We start from the raw sequence: 22,353 nt of genomic DNA on the forward strand, positions 1-22,353 counted from the left end.
GTCAGATACAGAACTTTGTTAAGTGCAGGGAAGACAAATGACAAGGTGGAAAAGAATAAGATAGGCACCAGCTGGTAAAAGCCTGGAGGGAAATTTTTTTTTTTTTTTTTTTTTTTTGGTGGCGCCGAGCAGCATGCAGGGATCTTAGTTCACCCACCAGGGATCGAACCTGTGCCCCCTGCAGTGGAAGCACAGAGTCTTAACCACTTGACCGCCAGGGAAGTCCACCATGGAGGGAAGTTAGATGCTAACTGGTATCCGGGACACTCAGAGGACTCCCAACTCCCAACCCCAATCATTCTTGCTAAGGACATAGAGAAGACAAATTATCTCTGAACAGATGGAGCCTAAAGAATCAGAAAGAATGGCCTCCCTGCAGGAGTACATTCAGGAAGCTGCCTCTGTGCAGAAAGGAAAGTTATCTTTCCAGTCTGGTAGAAGACAATCTCCAATCTTCACTGGATAATGGGGAAATGAAGCCTAATACAATTTGCCACTTTTTGGTTTCAGGAAGGGGGTGAGAAGTTTGCAGATACCTGAATGTTTACTGTGAACATGTGGATTGGAGGTACTACTGGGGCAAGTAAAGAAAGGTCCGTTTAAAATTCTACTCATTGGTGATGATCATTTTGAGATGTGTAGAAATATCAAATCACTATGTTGTACACCTGGAACTAACATGTGTTGTACATCAATAATGCATCAAAAAAAAAAAAGAATCAAAAATAAAATGAAATTCTATCCATTGGATTACTTTAAAAAAAATTATTTATTTTATTATTTATTTATTTTTGGCTGTGTTAGGTCTTCGTTGTTGTGCTCGGGCTTTCTCTAGCTGCAGCGAGTGAGGGCTACTCTTCGCCGATGTGCACGGGCTTCTCATTGCAGTGGCTTCTCTTGTTGTGGAGCACGGGCTCTAGGCGCACAGGCTTCAGTAGTTGTGGTGTGCGGGCTTAGTTGTTCCGTGGCATGTGGGATCTTCCCGGACCAAGACTTGAACCCGTGTCCCCTGCACTGGCAGGTGGATTCTTAACCACTGCGCCATCAGAGAAGTCCCTGATTCCCTTTCTGAACAGGTTTTTGTTGTGTGTGTGTGAGCTATGTAGAAGGTTTCATGGTTCGTGAAGGTATTAAAAAAAAAAGCCTCAGAATAATGAATAGTGAGTTGTACTGAATATTAAGCAATGCAATTAGTTCATTTTTCAGAAATCCATATAATAGACATCTTAACTAAGAATGAAGTCCTTTGGATTCCACATTTATTTGTTCATTCAGAGGACATCACTCAGTCATCTAAAATAATATCTAAATCAGTGTTTAGAAAATCATATTTGCAGAGGAACTTTACAATTTTTTTAAAAAAGAAATGGATTCACTTTAAAAATAAGTAATTATTTAAAATGTCCAATGCTTGTTAGTTGCAGTCATTCAGTAAATCTTTATTGAACACCTACTGCTAAGTACTGTTTCAGGTTCTCAGTATACAGCAACAGCAGCAAAGCAAAACAACTTTCAGCCCTGCCCTCACAGAACTGACGTTTTAGTGGGGAAGGAGGAAATAACCACCACCAACAACAACAAAATGACATTTTAGAGTGCTAAGCATTAAGAAGAAAAATGAAGGGGATTAGGAGTGGAATGTGCAATTTATATAGGATGACCAAGGAAGACATAAAATGCACATATTTCTTCAGGTTTAGGATTATGTAGTATTTCACCTGCACTGAGACGTATCTGATATATTTTTATATGCTACCAAAATAATGATGTTAAGAGGCAATAAAAAGAAAGTGTACTGGGTTTTAGAGTTCTAGGTAGCAACACTTTTTTAGAAAAATAAACTTATTTATTTATTTTTGGCTGCATTGGGTCTTCATTGCTGCGAGCAGCCTTTCTCTAGTTGTGGAGAGCGGGCGCTACTCTTCGTCGAGGTGCACAGGCATCTCATTACAGTGGCTTCTCTTCCTGTGGCGTACCGGCTCTAGGCGCATGGGCTTCAGTAGCTGCGGGGCCCCGCCTCCAGAGCGCAGGCTCAGTATTTGTGGCTCACGGGCTTACTTGCTCTGCGGCATGTGGGATTTTCCTGGACCAGGGCTCGAACCTCTTTTTCCTGCATTGGCAGGCGGATTCTTAACCACTGCGCCACCAGGGAAGCCCTACCGTTTAAGATTAAATCCATTGTGAGATACCCCTAGTTTCAATTCCACTTTAATAATGAATACTTGGAGTCTTTTTTTTTTTCCTTCAAATTTAGTTTCCCAAGAAGTAGCAGGACTGACTTTTCCTGTAGTCCAGGAACACTTACAAGGCTACGTGTGCTCTTGAGAGTAGGCAATATGTCTCATTTTTATTTTTTATTCCCCAGAGTCCATGACAGTGTGGGGCACATACCTTTCAAAGCAAGTGTGGTGCTTGGAAGCCACTGAATGTGTGTCCAGTAAATACTAACTGCAAGTGTTGGTGCAAGGGAGAATGTTGAGCAACAGGGCCTGCTCAGGCACAGCACGTCCCAGAGATTCCAACTTCACAAGGGCAGATTTCTGAAGAAATCTCTTTATTTGGATCAAAATGCTTTCCGGTGCTCTCCCTCTGCCGAGACAGCACGAATTTATGAAACGTGCTCCTGTCTGCTCTAAAGGCAGCGTCCGATGTTGAGAGCTGCATTGGGCCGAGAGGCCAAGTTTGTCCTCTGCCAGTGTTAGACCTGTCCCTAGAGGAGCCCCCCTAGGTGGAGAGACTCATGTCTGCCTCTTTGTCTCCCCCGTTTCTCCTAGCCCCTCGTTCGCAGTCCCGAGTTGCCCAATCCAAAGCTCGCCTCCCGCCCGCCCACGCCCAGGTCGGAGGACTTCTGGCCACAGCATCCATCCAGAAGGAGAACACCTAGCGTAGACCTCCAGCTTGGCCTTCCTCCTCTACCGCCCCGCACACTCACTCCCGCCCCGCCCCTCCGGAAGCTCCCCGATTGGCTTCGGCGGGCGAGGGTGCCGCTGATTGGCCAGCGGGCCTTCACCGCGCAGTGACGCTGCTTTATCCCGGCCCGGCCTGGCCCTGAGTGAGCGCCCGCCGGGCAGCGCACGGGAACGAGGACTTCGCCTGCGGGCTCAGGCAGCGCGGGTTGCAGCTCCCGGCTCAGACCGAGGCTCACTCGGCCGGGGAGAGGGTCGCAGGAGCAGTGGGCCGAGGGGTAGGGATTGGGGTGCAGGGAGGGCCTCGGGTCTTGGGCTGGGGGTGCAGGGCTGGGAGGAGGGCGGGGGCGCCAGGCGGCTCCGGGGAGCCCAGGGACATGGCACTGCCCGACGATGAGGAGGGGACAACGGTGGCGAACGGGCACCCGCCCGCGAACGGATACCTCCCGGTCCCGGGGGACGCGCCCGCTGGAAAGGTGAGCGCGGATACGCAGAACGGGCCCAAAGCCGGCTGCCTGGCCCTGAATGGGGTCTCTCGGGACAGCCCCAAGGCCCCCTCGGGAGCTCTGGACAGGCCGAAGACTCCGCTGGCCCCGGAGGAGGAGACCCAGGCCCGGTTGTTGCCCAAGGACCCCGGCGAGCAGACGCCGGCGGTCGAGGGCACCCTGGTGCCCCGGACTGCGCTCTCCGCGCGGCGCTTTTTGGTGCTACTGATCTTCAGCCTGTACTCGATGGTGAACGCGTTTCAGTGGATCCAATACAGCATCATCAGCAACGTTTTCGAGGGCTTCTACAACGTCTCCTCGCTGCACATTGACTGGCTGTCCATGGTATACATGCTGGCCTACGTGCCCCTCATCTTCCCGGCCACCTGGCTGCTGGATACCAGAGGCCTGCGGCTCACCGCCCTGCTCGGTTCCGGCCTCAACTGCCTGGGCGCCTGGATCAAGTGCGGCAGCGTGCAGCAGCATCTCTTCTGGGTCACCATGTTGGGCCAGTGCCTGTGCTCTGTGGCCCAGGTGTTCATCCTCGGCTTGCCCTCCCACATCGCTTCAGTGTGGTTTGGGCCCAAGGAGGTGTCCACAGCTTGCGCCACCGCCGTGCTAGGTAATCAGGTAAGGACTAGGGTAATAGATGAAAATCGGATCCCGAAGGACCGGATAAAACGTCATAGGCCATGTGAGCTAGGTATATGGATGGACCCTTAGGAGGCATTCTATAAATGAAGGGCAGGAGGTGAGCAGTCATAAAATAGGAAGCAGTCTTGGATTAAAGAGGGGTTTTGATTTATTTGTGAAGACAGACCTTTCAAAACCAGTTTAAAATGACTACCTGGTCATCTTTGAGAATTACCTGTAAAGTAATTAACTGTACAGGCCCATATCTAGGCCTAACATCATAGAAAACTTGTCAGTGCAATAATGAATGAGTCTAAAGTAGGTATTATTTTTGTCATCAGTGTATTCTTTGCAAAAGGAAGGTGCTGTGTTCTGGGAAGTTTGTTCTTATTTTGAGTGGTCCATGTAAACAGCTTCTGTTTAATTTTATATATTAGCAGTCAGCAGAGTGCCTGGTACATAACAGACATTTGTAAATGATCCCTAAATAAATCTAGTGATAAAGACTTCACAGCATTACTGAGTCCTATTACCAAATTTTAACGGTAAGAAAATGCAAGACAAATCATAGATCATAGAATCCATTGCAAAAGCGTGGCTTATTTTGCCAAGTCTCCATTAAACTGTTTCCTAGACTTGCCAACACCATAGGTTCAAATTCATTAGCGTTCCAGTAGCATTATTAGGTAGAATTTGTGTGTGTGTGTGTGTGTTTTAATTGCAGAATGGTCCTTTTACTGTAATTTAAATTTTGCATATGGAGTCCTATGATACTTTATGTAAATTATATCGAGTGTTCATTCAGCTCGAGGAGAATCAAGTTAAAAACCTGTATAACAAGGGACTTTCCTGCCGGTCCCATGGTTAAGACTTCCCCTTCCAATGCAGGGGGTGCAGGTTCGATCCCTGGTCAGGGAGCTAAGATCCCACATGCCTTGGTGCCAAAAAAAGCAAAACATAAAACAGAAGCAATATTGTAACATTCAATAAAGACTTTTTAAAAGAAATTGCTTAAAAAAAAAAAGACCTGTATAACAAAAATGTTACCTCTTTCTATACATATATCATGTAGCTATGTAACAAAAGAATGTTACTCTTTTACTTCTGGTCTAACACTTGTTTCAAGATCACAGTAAGATCTATTTAAATTCCATGTAAAGACTAACTCTACATGTGGGCTTATTGCTTTATATTTATTTCCTTTAAAAGTACAGAAGAAGGAATAGCTTGAAATATAGTTGTATATCCAAAATAATTTGTGACTGATATTTTAGTTGGTTGCTTCCACATGTTTGGATAGGAACTGTTTCCTTCAACTATTTTTTCATTTACAAAATTATATGCAAGATTAATACTTCATTGAGCATGATGGAAATATTATCAACTCCATATCTATGGATTATCTATTTCATGGATAATAAATGGAAATGTTTTCTCATAGGCAGATTTCCCTCTAACACTTGGCACACCTCTGGACCTTCCTCCCACATTCTCCCTAAGTGTTCGAATCCTTCCTTGACTCTAGTAGCTCTGCACTTGCTCACGACCCCCAAGTATGCATCTTTAGCCTAGATTATGGAGTGGTCATTCATAGTAATATTCAACATTATTGAGCATTCACTAAACCCGGCACCATGCTAAGTACTTTACACACATTGTTTCATTTAATTTCATTATGTAAGGTAGGAACTATTAGTCTCCTCATTTTATATATGCAGAAGCTGAGACTTGAAGGGATAAAGTTATTTTCCAAAAGTCACACAGCTAATTAGCAGCAGAATTCACACTTAGGTCTGTCTGATTCCTGAATCCTGTCTTTTAACTACCCATCTACTGTGCCAAGTCTCTAACCTGAGAGAACCTTCTAAAAAAAAATTTTTTTTTAATTTTTTAGCCATGCCGCACGGCTTGCAGGACGTTAGTTCCCCAGCCAGGGATTGAACCCAGGCCCCAGCAGTGAAAGCACCAAGTCCTAACCACTGGACTGCCAGGGAATTCCTGAGAGAACCTTCTAAAACATAGATCAGACCATGTCATAGCTCTGCTTTGAACTCTCCAATGATTTCCCATAGTAATTAAAATAAAATCTAAATTCCTTACTGTGGATTACAAAACCTTACTAACATGTTTTTGCTTCCTTAAACAACACTAAGCTTGCATTTTTCATAAGGGCCTTTGCAAAAACATTCTCTCTGTCTGGAATGATCTTCCTCCTAAGATCACATTGTTATATCCTTATTATCATTCAGCTCTCAGTTTAAATTCATTTTAAATATCATTCAGTGGCATTTCTTGAGGATCCCATTTAGAGTTGCCCAGTCACTGGCTTATTACATCATTGTACTTTAATCCTCTATGTAGTGCTTATCACTGTCTGATATATTTATGTTTATATATTAATTGTTAATTATTACTCTTCTCTGATCCCCACCATTAGGTTGTAAGTTTCATGAAATAGGCACATCGTCTGAATGTCCAGCATTCATTAGAGTGCCTGGCACGTTGTAGATTCTCCATAAAAATTTATTCAATAAATTAATGAGCTTCAGACTTATGTAGATACTGGTCAGCTGGATATTTCCACTTGACTATCCCATATGACCCCACCAATCAAAATTTACCTTGTCTCCCAGCTCATTACTCTTCATTTCCACTGCCACCATCTTAGCCTTGGCCACCCGTAGCTCTCACCTAGAGCTTGCTAACTGATTTTCCTATCTGCAGTTCTTGCTCTCTTCCCTCTATTCTCCACATTCGTCCATTGTGGTCTTTCTAATGTGCACATCTGTCCTGGACACTCCCTTGCCCTCTGCAGTGTCTTCCATTGCCCTTAGGAAAAAATTCAAACTCTCTTAAGTGTCAAGTGAGACCTTCCAGTTCTGCCTCCTGCCAATTCCTCAGCATCACCTCTCTGCACAGCCTCCATTCCTCATATACAGACTTGCTCTGCTCTGAGGGGACTTGTGCACTACTTACAGTTTCTCACAAGGCCATGCTCTCTCCTTCCTTTGTACATGATGTCCCCTTGACTGGGAACATATATATATTTTTTGAATTTTATTTTATTTATTTTTTATACAGCAGGTTCTTATTAGTCATCAATTTTATACACATCAGTGTATACATGTCAATCCCAATCGCCCAATTCATCCCACCACCCCCACCCCCGCTTTCCCCCCTTGGTGTCCATACGTTTGTTCTCTACATCTGTGTCTCAATTTCTGCCCTGCAAACCGGTTCATCTGTACCATTTTTCTAGGTTCCATATATATGTGTTAATATACGATATTTTTCTCTTTCTGACTTACTTGACTGGGAACGTTTCTATTTCACTTGGCTAACTCTAATTTCTTACTCAGATCTTTGTGCCTTCAGAAATTTTTCCTGAACCCCACGTCTATACAGGGTGCTCCTCTAAAGTACTCTCTTAGCTAAGGTGACCATATGCTCCAACTGGCCTAGAATAGTCCAGGTGTACATCTTGTCCAGTACAACTGCTCATGGGGTCCCTTTCACTCTAACTAGTGTTCTTGCTTGAATGATCAATTACATGATCTTCCCAGTCATGGCACTCTACCTCTCATCACAGTACTGCTCTTACTACACTTGTAATTACCGGTTTAACTGTCTCTATCCAGCTTTTTATAGGGAGCAAATGCAATATTTGGTAAATGTTACTTCTCTGCCTCAGCCTCCTCTTTGAAACCTATCTTGGGCCCTTCTGTCTCACCTCCGTCCCCCAAAGAGTCTGAAATCTCCCTCCACTGATCCTCCTTTAATACTTTGATTTTATTTCTCTTGTTGTGATGATCATAGTCGGCCTAATTTTTTTTTTTCCTGAGGTAAAATTCACATAAAAAATTAATCATTTTAAAGTGTACAGCTCAGTGGCATTTAGTACCTTCACGATGTTGTGCAGCCATCACCTATATCTGGTTCCCAAACATTTTCATCTACCCTCAGAGAAGACCCAGTTCCCACTAAGCAGTCACTCCTCATTGCCCGCTCTCTAGCCCCTGGCAACCACTAATTTGTTTTTTCGCTATGGATTTCCCTAGTCTAGATATTTCATATAAATAGAATCATACAGTATGTGACCTTTTGTGTCTGGCTTCTTTCATTTAGCAAGTTTTCAAAGGTCATCCATGTTACAGCATCTATCAGTATTTCATTCTTTCTAAATAATATTTCATTGAATGGATATACCACGTTTTGTTTATCCATTCATTCATTGATAGACAATTTGCTGTTTTCCACCTTTTGGCTATTGCAAATCAGGCTGCTACGGATATTCATGCACAATATTCAATACCTGTTTTCAGTTTGGGGGTATATACCCAAGAGAGGAATTGCTAGGTCATACAGTAATTCTATGTTTAACTTTTTAAGGAACTGCCAAATTGTTTTCCATGGTGACTGCACTGTTTTACAGTCTTATTAGCAGTGTACAAGGGTTCCAATTTCTCCACATCATGACAACATTTGTTACTTTGTTTTTTTTTAAAAATTATAGCCATTCTAGCGGGTATGGTTTTGATTTGCATTTCCCCAATAACTAATGATATTGAGCATTTTTTCATGCACTTGTTGAACATTTATACATATTCTTTGGAGCAATGTCTATTCAGGTCTTTTGCCCATTTTTGAATTGGGATATTTGTCTTTTTGTTGTAGAGTTGTAAGAGTTCTCTATATATTCTGGATGGTAGATCTTTATCAAATATATGATTTGCAAATATTTTCTCCCATTTTGTATGTTGTCTTTTCTCAGCATTTTTTTGTGTATGTGTGTGTATTTTTGTTCTCCTTTTTTTTTTTTTTTTTTTTTGGCGGTACGCGGGCCTCTCACCGCTGTGGCCTCTCCCGCTGCGGAGCACAGGCTCCGGATGCGCAGGCTCAGCAGCCATGGCTCACGGGCCCAGCCGCTCCGCGGCATGTGGGATCCTCCCGGACCGGGGCACGAACCTGTGTCCCCTGCATCGGCAGGCGGACTCTCAACCACTGCGCCACCAGGGAAGCCCTTATTCTCCTTTTTTATTGTAAGTAGCCAAAGGGTAAGGAGTGTGTCTTACACAACTTTATAGCAGCATCATTTGGATGGTTGGAGCTTAGTGAATGTTTATTAACTAGGGAAGACATTTGACAACAATTTTCCTTTAATGGTATGGTAAAAAGACATTAGAACATGGTGCTTTAGAGCTTACGAAAGGACCTTGCAATAGTGGTTGTCTTTATGTTGATTACTTTTTTTTCTCTTATAATAAGAAGAAAGAATTAACAGGACTGTTTATTTTACAGCTTGGAACTGCAGTTGGCTTTTTGCTGCCACCAGTTTTGGTGCCGAACACACAGAATAACACACAACTGCTGGCTTGTAATATCAGTACCATGTTTTATGGAACTTCAGCCGTCTCCACACTTTTATTTATTTTAACGGTAATTGGTAAGTGAATTATTTTCCCTAAAGCTTATATAGATAAGTGCATGACAAACATATGAAAATAAAAATAACCAACCCTGAAAATTTGTACTGGTAATATCTCAAGTGCTATTTGCTTGTTTCATTCTTGCTGTTCACTTTCTTGTTTAGGTAATGAATGCTACCGCCTAAGGATATGTTATGGTCCGCTACATCCCTTTTAATATTGTAAAGGGTTTGAAGACTAATTCATCTCATTTGTCTCCCTACTAACTTTTCTTTCCTGATAACTGTTGGTTTCAAACATATTACCTGCCTCCTCTTTGCCTATCCGTCTATGTGTCTGCATCTTACACTAACCTCGCCAGGAACAAGTTCTTGTCGTGCTTTGAAATGATGCGAATAGGCTACAACCTTCCTTTAAATGATAAATCCTTCTAGGGATCCCCAATTTAACAGTTAACTGGATCTGAAAATGTTGACCAGTGAATGATCCTGGGCAGCAGCAAGCTGTTCAGCAGAATTTCAAACTGTGGCAACTATCTGCTTGTTAGGCCACTCCAGCAAAGCACTGCTGCCACCACTCGTCCCCGAGTCCTCTCGTCCGGGCCTGTCTCTTGAAGCAGTCAGTCAAAATCAGCTGCAAGCAGCCATCATCAGTTTGGAAGAAGGTTTGGGAAGGTCTGCTTTTTAAAGTTTATTTTTAATGGGAAACAATTTTGATTTCAGGGAAAAGAATAGGTGAGGCTTATTTAAGTAATAAGCTGCTAACATAACTATAATATTGCCTTGTGGGCGCTCAGTATATCTTAAATTGATTTGAAGAAGAAAGGAACTTTAAAGTTGAAAGGCCATCTTTCAATCATTAAAATTTATAATTAAATTTCATTATAGCTGGAGTTTTAAATTTTATATGTTAATTTTTACCATGATTATAACAGTAATGAAAAATGCAATTTTTTTTTTTTATGATCACCAGATATAAAATCCTCAGTTTTCAAAGAAAATGTATGTTAAAGACTATGGAGTGTTTTGATAGAGATGCCTTTATTTTTTAAAATTTTACTTATTTAATTATTTTATTTTATTTTTGGCTGATTTGTGTCTTCGTTGCTGCACGCGGGCTTCCTCTAGTTGTGGCGAGAGGGGGCTACTCTTCGTTGCGGTACGCAGGCTTCTCATTGTGGTGGCTTCTCTTGTTGTGGAGCACAGGCTCTAGGCGTGCAGGCTTCAGTAGTTGTGGCACGTGGGCTCACTAGTTGTGGCTCGTGGACTCTAGAGCACAGGCTCAGTAGTTGTGGCGCACGGGCTTAGTTGCTCGGTGGCATGTGGGATCTTCCCGGACCAGGGCTCGAACTGGTGTCCCCTGCATTGGCAGGTGGATTCTTAACCACTGCACCACCACAGATGCCTTTAGAGATGAACTGCTGGACCCAGGGATAGGAAACTCAGCCCACATATTTTTAAGTTTCCTTAAGATAATGAACAAAATATTCTCATGGTAGCATTTAAAATATTCTGACATGTCCAATCTACCTATGATTGGTTTTTATGTTTCTGTTAGGGAGTGGCATATTTGCTGTGTGCTGACTACTGAAAAAGGATAAATTATCCCTTGTACTATTTTGTCAGTTTAACAAGGTTTTAAAAGAAATCTATATTTTTAAAAAACAAATTCCTATATCTACTTTTCTGGTAGCCATATTTGATGTGCTAGATGAAGTATGAGATATAGTTTATATACATTTTGCATAAATGGATCTTCCATTAGCAATAGGGATTATTAAAATATAAAATTCTCGGGCTTCCCTGGTGGCGCAGTGGTTGAGAGTCTGCCTGCCGATGCAGGGGACACGGGTTCGTGCCCTGGTCCGGAAAGATCCCACATGCCGTGGAGCAGCTGGGTCCGTGAGCCATGGCTGCTGAGCCTGCGTGTCCGGAGCCTGTGCTCCGCAGCGGGAGAGGCCACAACAGTGAGAGGCCTGCGTACCGCAAAAAAAAAAAAAAAAAAAAAAAAGAAATATATATATATATAATTCTCTTTCCTTTGATTGCTATGTATCTTTGCATAAATTCTGGGTTTCCTTTTTTTATCGTCTTCAATTGCTTGTCTCTTTGGAAGAAGTGAGAGTAGTAGACTGTATATAAGATATCTATAGATACAAAATTATATATAAGAAAAAAAAATTATATATAAGACACATGTATTTAAACATATATATATATATGAGATGCTACAAATATAAGATTTTTATTTGTCAAAGGAGTGGGACAAAAAACATAGGTATGACCATTGGCGTATCACCCTGTATTATTTAAGAAATTAAAAGAGAGCTATTCATGTACATAATTATTTACGTACTCATGGCTTATGAGTAGACAGTGGAAATGGAAATGGGGGGTGAATGGAATGGAAATAGAATAGGAAAAAAAAAAAGCTCATTGTCAAGTTTTGCTTGGTGACCTATAAACTTAATCTTATGATACTAAGCATAGTATAAAAGCAAGATAATATACAGTTGTGATATGAAAGTCTAGGTTGAAAATTGTGACGTTTAAATTAAAAATTTACCTGTTTTCCTTATACCTAAATATTTGCTATTAAGGAAAATATGGATTATTTTAAAAATCCTAACTTTCTTATAGTTCCTTAATTACTAAGAGACAATGCTACTTCCTTCTAAATTCTACCCATACATATTTTGGAAGCCCAATCAAATCTTATAAAATAATTTAGTTTTGTGCTGATGCTTTTCAGCAATGTGACATATACCAAACTGGTATTCAGAAGTCTTCCTAAAATACTAACTTGAGGAGGGTTCATGTCATGTAATCCTATTACCCTCCCTAAGTGTAATCCATCTAACATTTCTAGGAATTAAGCCCAACCTTCCACTGAATTTCACGCTAATACCCCATTCTTATTGGGAGAATACTATTACAGTCTCTAACATTTGATTGATATGTACCAAACATGTTTAAAAGCACAACTGCATGCTATATTTCATTTAATCCTCAAAGCCCTATAAGGGCGGTACTATTATTATCATTCCCATTTTATAAATGAGGAAACTGGGCACAGAATTTAAGTAAATTTAACTTACCCATGGTCACAGTTAGTATATAAATGCTAAAGATGAAATTTGAGCCTGGGCAATCTAACTCCATTAATAAAATGTTACATATACAAATATATCATTTTAATTTTTACTTAGTCTGATTATTTGTTTCAATTCCTCTTGTATAAGTGGTAATGCTGTTGTATTTGAAAGCTGTTCTTCTTATGCAGAGCAGTAAACTATATCACTTAAGTATGTCAGTTAAAATCCTTATCATCCTGATTCACTAAAATGAGTGGATGACAGAAACCAAAAGTAATGGCAGTAAAAATATTTAATATTAAGGTATTTAAATACATGAGTATAAAACATGCATGCATAATTTTACTTTTGATTCTTATATTCAGGATATTTATATATTGGCTCCTATTATAAATTGTTAATAGAAGTACGTTTTACTTAGTGTATAAGAATTTCAAGCTCTGACAAAAGTCTCTGATTTTATTTTATTTTTAAATATTTATTTATTTATTTATGTTTGGCTGCACTGCACAGCATGTGGAATCTTAGTTCCCCGACCAGGGATCCAACCTGTACTCCCTGCGGTGGAAGCCAAGTCCTAACCACTGGACTGCCAGGGAATTCCCTGAAAAGTCTCTGATTTTTAAAAATAAATATTCCTCAAAAAGACAATGTATTTTGTGTAGTACTCAATAATTACAAAATTATTTTACACATATCATATAGTCCTCATACCAGCTTGTTGTTATTATCTCCATTTTATGAATGAGAAAGCAATAGCTGAGAAGCAGGAATTGATTTCTTCGAGTCATATAGTGAGATGAGGCAGAGCCAGGATTCAAACCTGTGTTTGTCTTATAATAAATTAATATGTGTAATGTCCGCTTGAATCACAAAGGCACAAATAATGAAATCAAAAGATAATATTATAACATGATTTCAAAAAATAGAAGTGGTCCTAAACACAATAGATTTGTTATTTATTCATCATGGGAGAAAAAGTTTGAATGTGGTGCCCAAAATCCTTTGGCTACTTTCCATTCCTATTGCTAAGGGTGGAGAATAACTTTTATTAATTAATTATTTTATTAGTTAATTATTTTATTTGCACAACTTTTTGGTGGGGAGAAGAGAAGTTAGAAGTCTATTTTTCAGTTTCAAAGGAGAAAGAAAAAGCCATATTTCATCCTTTGAAAGGAGCAATGAGGCATAAACAGGGTCATAGACCAATGGTTTTTTTGTTCCTCTTTTTTTTTTTTCTTCATAGACTTAAGCCTGACTTTACTATATTGTGTAGCTGGTAGATAAAATCTTGATTTTGTCCAAGAAAGCAGTTAACTTCCTGAAACTAAGACATAACACTTGTATTCAGAAAACAAGTCTAATGGAATTAAAGACTACCAGAACTTGTTTTTATTTTGCATTTGAGTTCAGATCTGAGCCATTTAGCCTTATTTTATTGTAGTAAATAAACATCTAAGTAAGAGACTTAGGACTCACTCAATACCCATGACTACGTTGTAAGCATAATTTTTACATTCTGAAACTTTGTTTTACAACATGTGAGTTCTGTTTTACCAATATTAATAAAGAGAGATATCTCCTATCTTAACTAGGATGCAAAGAGACTTTCAGGAGAGGACAACAGGCGTCCTCAACAGTGCAAGGAGCAGATAGGGTGAAAGGAAGGGGAGGGATTGCAACCACTTAAAACGTTTTATGTCTACCAGTCCTCCAATGTAAGGATATTAAAAAGTAAATATGAGTTATGTCTCCGCTTCAGTTAGTTGTAAGACCTATAAAATTAGAAGTCTAGTTGTTGTTTTATTTATATCATAATTAATCCATGTTTTGGTGAGCAAAGAGCTGTAATTTTTTATTTTTAGCAGCAAACAGGAGAATTAAGAGAATTACAATATTGTGTGCAAGTTTTAAGAATCATTTCTTTCTTTTGCAGTGATTTTCAAACCTGGCTGAGCGTTGAGTTTTGTGTAATACAGTTCTAAGGTTCTGTTCTGGAGGTTCTGATTCACTGAGCCTTCTCTAGAATCCCCAAATCTGTATTTTTAAAAAATTTCTACATGATTACAGTTGACAGTCAGGTCCATCAGATCTAGACCACTTTCAAACTACAAAGCAGGCTTCTTTGTTGGAAGAAAGAAATAGCCACTATTTAAAAAGAGAGAGAGAGAAAGAGAAGGAGGAAATTCTAATATTTTAGAAAATATTACTTTCTTCTGAATCCATTTACCTTCTTTTTGGCTTTTGAATTTACCCTACTTTATTGATTCTAAAGTGTACATTTTTTTCATGGCGTCTCTGAAATTGAGGTGCCTTTAGTAATCAATCAATGGCGTCTAAGATGAGTAAGTTCTAGAGATATGCTGTATAACATTATGCCTATAGTTAACAATACTTATTGTACACTTAAAAGTTTGTTAAGAGGGTAGATTTCAAGTTAAATGTTCTTATCACAATAAAAAAATATCAATGGCATGTAACACTGGTGTCAATTGAGGTATGGTTATGTGAAAACCTTCTGTTGATGCCTGTCAAGATCATTAAGTGCCAGCCTCAGACAATTTTAGATTCAGTGAAATACAGCATTTTTCCTGTATGTATTTGAGTTTAAAATTTTGAGTCAGTACTAAAACTAGATTTTAATTTCTGATGTACCACTCTTAGCAGGTCAGCTCTTCTATCAGAAAGTCTTGACTCCTGGCTAGCCATACCCTACAGAAATCTCTGCCTAGCCATCTGTTGTAGGAAATTAGTAGATCCTTCCCTGCCCAGCAAAAGGGCAGTCTCTAAATACCTGGCTGAGAAGGCTGTGCGATCTTTCTCTAACTACATAGTAAAGGGCAGTGCTAGAACTTACAGTATCAGAAACTATGTATCACACTTTTATGTCTCCCAGCTCTACCCCTAGATTTTCCATATGCAGCTGAAGTGAGTCAGCAAGCAGGACCTAGCTCTGCTCCCATGAATCCACATGGACCTTTTCAGTTCTAGAGGGGTAATTGCATCAGATGATAAACTTTCTATCAAATTTCAGAAGAAAATAGGTACTAACTCAAGACAGTCCTCTAAAAGCTCAATTTACTGGCTGCTCATACTGGCTATTGTAAATAGTGCTGCAGTGAACATTGGGGTGCATATTACCTCTAATTACAGATTGAACCAAATTTAGAAATAGAATTGTTGAATACTTAATATAATAAAAATTAATCTTGCTTAACTAAAAACAGAATAATCACTGGGCAAAGTTGTGACATAGTATGGATGGTTTTACAGTTCAGTTCTGTGAATTGGCCAAATCTCTGAGTTTTAGTCCATCTCAGAGGGTTGAGATGATAATATCAAACTATTCTTCACTTAGAAATTAGTGAAAATGAAAAGCCTTACTATAAAAGACTTTTACTACCTCTTTAAACTTAAACTGAATTTAGTCTGCTCACTAAAGAAGACTTGTATATTGAGTTATCTTTTCATGTATGTTTCCAGCATTCAAAGAAAAACCTCAGTATCCACCAAGCCAGGCTCAAGCAGTTCTCCAAGACAGTCCCCCTGGAGAGTATTCCTATGGGAAATCAATAAGGAACCTATTTAAAAATATTCCTTTTGTCCTTCTATTGATCACTTATGGTAAGTGGTTTTATTTTTGTTGATGTCTGTGTAAACCTTTGAGCATTACAGATTATTTTCTTATAATCTAGTGGTTTGAGCTAGATTATTATTATATAATATTATATAATATTATTAATATATAATAATATATTAATAATATAAATAATAATATATCATTAATGTATATTATATTATATTATTATTATTTTCTTATAATCTAGTGGTTTGAGCTTTAATTAATGAGATAATGAGATAGGTTTATTAGTCATAAACTTAACTTTTTAACCAAAAGCAAAAACTTCCGAATGGATTTCCTTACATGTTTTTAGAACAAAAAAAATTGGTGGATATTAGAGAAGCACTCGTTTTTTTTGTGTTTTTTTGCGGTACGAGGGCCTCTCACAGTTGTGGCCTCTCCTGCTGCAAAGCACAGGCTCCGGACGCGCAGGCTCATCAGCCATGGCTCACGGGCCCAGCCGCTCCGCAGCATATGGGATCTTCCCGGACCGGGGCATGAGCCCGCGTCCCCTGCATCGGCGGGTGGACTCGCAACCACTGCGCCACCAGGGAAGCCCGAAGCACTCGTTTTTTAAAAAATTTTATTTAATTAAAAAAAGTTTTTTTATACAGCAGTTCTTATTAGTCATCCATTTTATACATATTACTGTATATATGTCAATCCCAATCTCTCAATTCATCACACCATCACCCTCTCCCGCCACTTCCCCCCTTGGTGTACATACGTTTGTTCTCTACATCTGTGTCTCTATTTCTGCCCTGAAACCGGTTCATCTGTACCATTTTTCTAGGTTCCACATATATGCGTTAATATACGATATTTGTTTTTCTCTTTCTGACTTACTTCACTCTATATGACAGTCTCTAGATCCATCCACGTCTCTACAAATGACCCAATTGCATTCCTTTTAATGGCTGAGTAATATTCCATTGTATATGTGTACTACATCTTCTTTATCCATTCGTCTGTCTATGGGCATTTAGGTTGCTTCCATGACCTGGCTATTGTAAATAGTGCTGCAGTGAACATTGAGGTGCATGTGTCTTTTTGAATTCTGCTTTTCTCTGGGTATCTGGCCAGTACTGGAATTGCTGGATCATATGGTAATTCTGTTTTTAGTCTTTTAAGGAACCTCCATACTGTTCTCCATAGTGGCTGTATCAATTTACATTCCCACCAGCAATGCAAGAGGGTTCCCTTTTCTCCACACCCTCTCCAGCATTTGTTTGTAGATTTTCTGATGATGCCCATTCTAACCAGTGTGAGGTAATACCTTATTGTAGTTTTGATTTGCATTTCTCTAATAATTAGTGAAGTTGAGCAGCTTTTCATGTGCTTCTTGGCCATCTGTATGTCTTCTTTGGAGAAATGTCTATTTCGGCTGCATGAGCTGTTTATATATTTTGGAGATTAATCCTTTCTCCATTGATTCATTTGCAAATATTTCCTCCCATTCTGAGAGTTGTCTTTTTGTCTTTTTTATAGTTTCGTTTTTGCTGTGCAAAAGCTTTTAAGTTTCATTAGGTTCCATTTGTTTATTTTTATTTCCATTACTCTAGGAGGTGGATCAAAAAAGCTCTTGCTGTGATTTATGTCAAAGAGTTTTCTTCCTGTGTTTTCCTCTAAGAGTTTTATAGTGTCCAGCCTTACATTTAGGTCTCTAATCCATATTGAATTTATTTTTGTGTATGGTGTTAGGGAGTATTCTATTTCATTCTTTTACATGTAGCTGTCCAGTTCTCCCAGCACCACTTATTGAAGAGACTGTCTTTTCTCCATTTTATATCTTTGCCTCCTTTGTCATGGATTAGTTGACCATAGGTGCGTGGGTTTACCTCTTGGCTTTCTATCCTGTTCCATTGATCTATGTTTCTGTTTTTGTGCCAGTACCATATTATCTTAATTACTGTAGCTTTGTAGTATAGTCTGAAGTTGGGGAGTCTGATTCCTCCATCTCCGTTTTTTCCCTCAAGACTGCTTTGGCTATTTGGGGTCATTTGTGTCTCTATACACATTTTAAGATTTTTGTTCTAGTTCTGTAAAAAATATCACTGGTAATTTGATAAGGACTGCATTGAATCTGTAGATTACTTTGGGTAATATAGTCATTTTCACAATATTGATTCTTCCAATCCAAGAACGTGGTATATCTCTCCATCTGTTTGTGTCATCTTTGACTTCTTTCATCAGTGTCTTATAGTTTTCTGAATATAGCTCTTTTACCTTCTTAGGTACGTTTATTCCTAGGTATTTTATACTTTTTGTTGCAGTGGTGAATGCAATTGTTCTCTTAATTTCTTTTTCTGATCTTTTGTTGTTAGTGTGTAGGACTGCAAGAGATTTCTGTGCATCAATTTTGTATCCTGCAACTTTACCAAATTCACTGATTAGCTCTAGTAGTTTTCTGGTGGCATCTTTAGGATTCTCTATGTATAGTATCATGTCATCTGCAAACAGTGACAGTTTTACTTCTTCTTTTCCAATTTGTATTCCTTTTATTTCTTTTTCTTCTCTGATTGCCGTGGCTAGGACTTCCAAAACTATGTTGAATAATCGTGGCGAGAGTGGACATCCTTGTCTTCTTCCTGATCTGAGAGGAAATGCTTTCAGTTTTACACCATTGAAAATGATGTTTGCTGTGGGTTTGTCCTATATGGCGTTTATTATGTTGAGGTAGGTTCCCTCTATGCCCACTTTCTGGAGAGTTTTTATCATAAATGGGTGTTGAATTTTGTCAAAAGCTTTTTCTGCATCTATTGAGATGATCATATGGTTTTTATTCTTCAATTTGTTAATATAGTGTATCACATGGATTGCTTTGCATATAGTGAAGAATCCTTGCATCCCTGGGATAAATCCCACTTGATCATGGTGTATGAGTCTTTTAATGTGTTGTTGGATTCTGTTTGCTAGTATTTTGTTGAGGATTTTTGCATGTATATTCATCAGTGATATTGGTCTGTAATTTTCTTTTTTTGTAGTGTTATTGTCTGATTTTGGTATCAGGGTGATGGTGGCCTCATAGAATGAGTTTGGGAGTGTTCCTTTCTCTGCAATTTTTTGGAAGAGTTTGAGAAGGATAAGTGTTAGCTCTTCTCTAAATGTTTGATAGAATTCACCTGTGAAGCCATCTGGTCCTAGACTTTTCTTTGTTGGAAGATTTTTAATCACAGTTTCAATTTTTTGTTTTGTTTTGTTTTGTTTTGTTTTGTTTTTGCGGTACGTGGGCTTCTCACTGTCGTGGCCTCTCCCGTTGCGGGGCACAGGCTCCAGACACGCAGGCTCAGCGGCCATGGCTCACGGGCCTAGCCACTCCGTGGCATGTGGGATCTTCCCAGACCAGGGCATGAACCCGTGTCCCCTGCATCGGCAGGTGGACTCTCAACCACTGTGCCACCAGGGAAGCCCCACAGTTTCAATTTTATTACTTGTGATTGGTCTGTTCATATTTTGTATTTCTTCCTGGTTCAGTCTTGGAAGGTTATACCTTTCTAAGAATTTGTCCATTTCTTCCAGGTTGTCCATTTTATTGACATAGAGTTGCTTGTAGTAGTCTCTTAGGCTGCTTTGTATTTCTGCAGTGTCCGTTGTAACTTCTCCTTTTTCATGTCTAATTTTATTGATTGAGTCCTCTCTCTCTTTTTCTTGATGAGTCTGGCTAAAAGTTTATCAATTTTGTTTATCTTCTCAATGAACCATATTTTAATTTTATTGATCTTTGCTATTGTTTTCTTTGTTTCTATTTCATTTATTTCTGCTCTGATCTTTATGATTTCTTTCCTTCTACTAACTTTGGGTTTTGTTTATTCTTCTTTCTCTAGTTCCTTTAGGTGTAAGGTTAAATTGTTTATTTGAGATTTTTCTTGCTTCTTGAGGTAGGCTTATATTGCTATAAACTTCCCTCTTAGAACTGCTTTTGCTGCATCCCATAGGTTTTGAGCCATTGTGTTTTTATTGTCGTTTGTTTGTAGGTATTTTTTTTATTTCCTCTTTGATTTCTTCAGTGATCTCTTGGTTATTAAGTAGTGTATTAGCTAGCCTCCATGTGTTTGTATTTTTTATGTTTTTTCCCCTGTAATTGGTTTCTAATCTCATAGCATTGTGGTCGGAAAAGATGCTTGATATGATTTCTATTTTCTTAAATTTACTGAGGCTTGATTTGTGACCCAAGATGTGATCTATCCTGGAGAATGTTCTGTGTGCACTTGAGAAGGAAGTGTAATTTGCAGTTTTTGGATGGAATATCCTATAAATATCAATTAAATCTATCTGGTCTATTGTGTAATTTAAAGCTTGTGTTTCCTTATTAATTTTCTGTCTGGATGATGTGTCCATTGGTGTAAGTGAGGTGTTATTAAAGTCCCACACTTTTATTGTGTTACTCTCGATTTCCTCTTTTATAGCTGTTAGCATTTGCCTTATGTATTGAGGTGCTCCTCTTTGGGTGCATATATATTTATAATTGTAATGTCTTCTTCTTGGATTGGTCCCTTGATCATCATGTAGTGTCCTTCCTTGTCTCTTTTTTTTTTTTTTTAGCGGTACGTGGGCCTGTCACTGTTGTGGCCTCTCCCATTGCGGAGCCAGGCTCCGGACGCACAGGCTCAGCGGCCATGGCTCATGGGCCCAGCAGCTGCGTGGCATGTGGGATCCTCCCGGACCGGGGCATGAACCTGTGTCCCCTGCATTGGCAGGCAGACTCTCAAGCACTGCGCCACCAGGGAAGCCCCTTCCTTGTCTCTTGTAACATTCTTTATTTTAAAGTCTATTTTATCTGATATGAGTATTGCTACTCCAGCTTTCTTTTGATTTCCATTTGCTTGGAATATCTTTTTCCATTCCCTCACTTTCAGTCTGTATGTGTCCCTAGGTCTGAAGTGGATCTCTTGTAGCTAGCATATATATGGGTCTTATTTTTGTATCCATTCAGTGAGCCTGTGCCTTTTGGTTGGAGCACTTAATCCATTCATGTTTAAGGTAATTATCGATATGTATGTTCCTATTACCATTTTCTTAATTGTTTTGTGTTTGTTTTTGTAGGTCCTTTTTGTCTTTTGTGTTTTCCACTTAAAGAAGTTCCTTTAGCATTTGTTGTAGAGCTGGTTTGGTGGTGCTGAATTCTTTGAGCCTTTCCTTGTCTGTAAAGTTTTTGATTCCTCCATCGAATCTGAATGAGATCCTTGCCGGGTAGAGTAATCTTGGTTGTAGGTGCTTTCCTTTCATCACTTTAAATATATCGTGCCACTCTGTTCTGGCTTGTAGAGTTTCTGCTGAGAAATCAATTGTTAACCTTATGTGGGTTCTCTTGTATATTATTTGTCGTTTTTCCCTTGTTGCTTTTAATAATTTTTCTTTGTCTTTAATTTTTGTCAGTTTGATTACTATGTGTCTCGGCGTGTTTCTCTTTGGGTTTATCCTGCCTGGGACTCTCTATGCTTCCTGGACTTGGGTGGCTATTTCCTTTCCCGTGTTAGGGAAGTTTTCAACTATAATCTCTTCAAATATTTTCTCAGGTCCTTTCTTTCTCTCTTCTCCTTCTGGGACCCCTATAATGAGAATGTTGGTGCGTTTAATGTTGTCTCACAGGTCTCTTAGGCTGTCTTCATTTGTTTTCATTTTTTTTTCTTTATTCTGTTCCGCGGCAGTGAATTCCACCATTCTGTCTTCCAGTTCACTTATCTGTTCTTCTGCCTCAATTATTCTGCTATTGATCCCTTCTAGTGTATTTTTCGTTTCAATTATTGTATTGTCATCTCTGTTCTTTAATTCTTCTAGGTGTTTGTTCTTTAACTCTTCTAGGTCCTTGTTAAACATTTCTTGCATCTTCTTGATCTCCATTCTTTTTCCGAGGTCCTGGATCATCTTCACTACCATTATTCTGAATTCTTTTTCTGGAAGGTTGCCTACCTTCAGTTCATTTAATTGTTTTTCTGGGGTTTTATCTTGTTCCTTCATCTGGTACAAAGTACTCTGCCTTTTCATTTTGTCTATCTTTCTGTGAATGTGGTTTTCGTTCCAGAGGCTGCAGGATTGTAGTTCTTGTTTCTGCTGTCTGCCAGCGCTGTCTTCTTTTGTGAGTTCTCCCAGGGTACTTTAGGTCCTTTATAAATTATAGTTGTGACCACCATAAGCATATGGAAAGTGTCATCAATAATTCCTTTCTTTGACCCCGTGCAAACTGTCA

The 22,353-nt window shown here is 39.3% G+C and overlaps 1 protein-coding gene across 2 annotated transcripts in view; it reads left to right on the forward strand.

The window, feature by feature from the left end:
- The first annotated feature begins 3,282 nt into the window (after positions 1-3,282).
- Positions 3,283-22,353, forward strand: part of FLVCR1 (FLVCR choline and heme transporter 1) — a 37,592-nt gene continuing 18,521 nt past the window's right edge. For both annotated transcript variants that reach the window (XM_079905485.1, XM_079905486.1), the window contains exons 1-3: positions 3,283-4,021; positions 9,323-9,467; positions 16,028-16,168. In XM_079905485.1, the coding sequence (XP_079761611.1) occupies positions 3,284-4,021; positions 9,323-9,467; positions 16,028-16,168 (1,024 nt within the window). In that variant the 5' untranslated portion in view covers position 3,283. The remainder of the gene's footprint in view (positions 4,022-9,322; positions 9,468-16,027; positions 16,169-22,353) is intronic.

The sequence above is a fragment of the Stenella coeruleoalba genome, assembly GCF_951394435.1.
Source record: "Stenella coeruleoalba genome assembly, chromosome: 1".
NCBI classification, from domain to species: domain Eukaryota; kingdom Metazoa; phylum Chordata; class Mammalia; order Artiodactyla; family Delphinidae; genus Stenella; species Stenella coeruleoalba.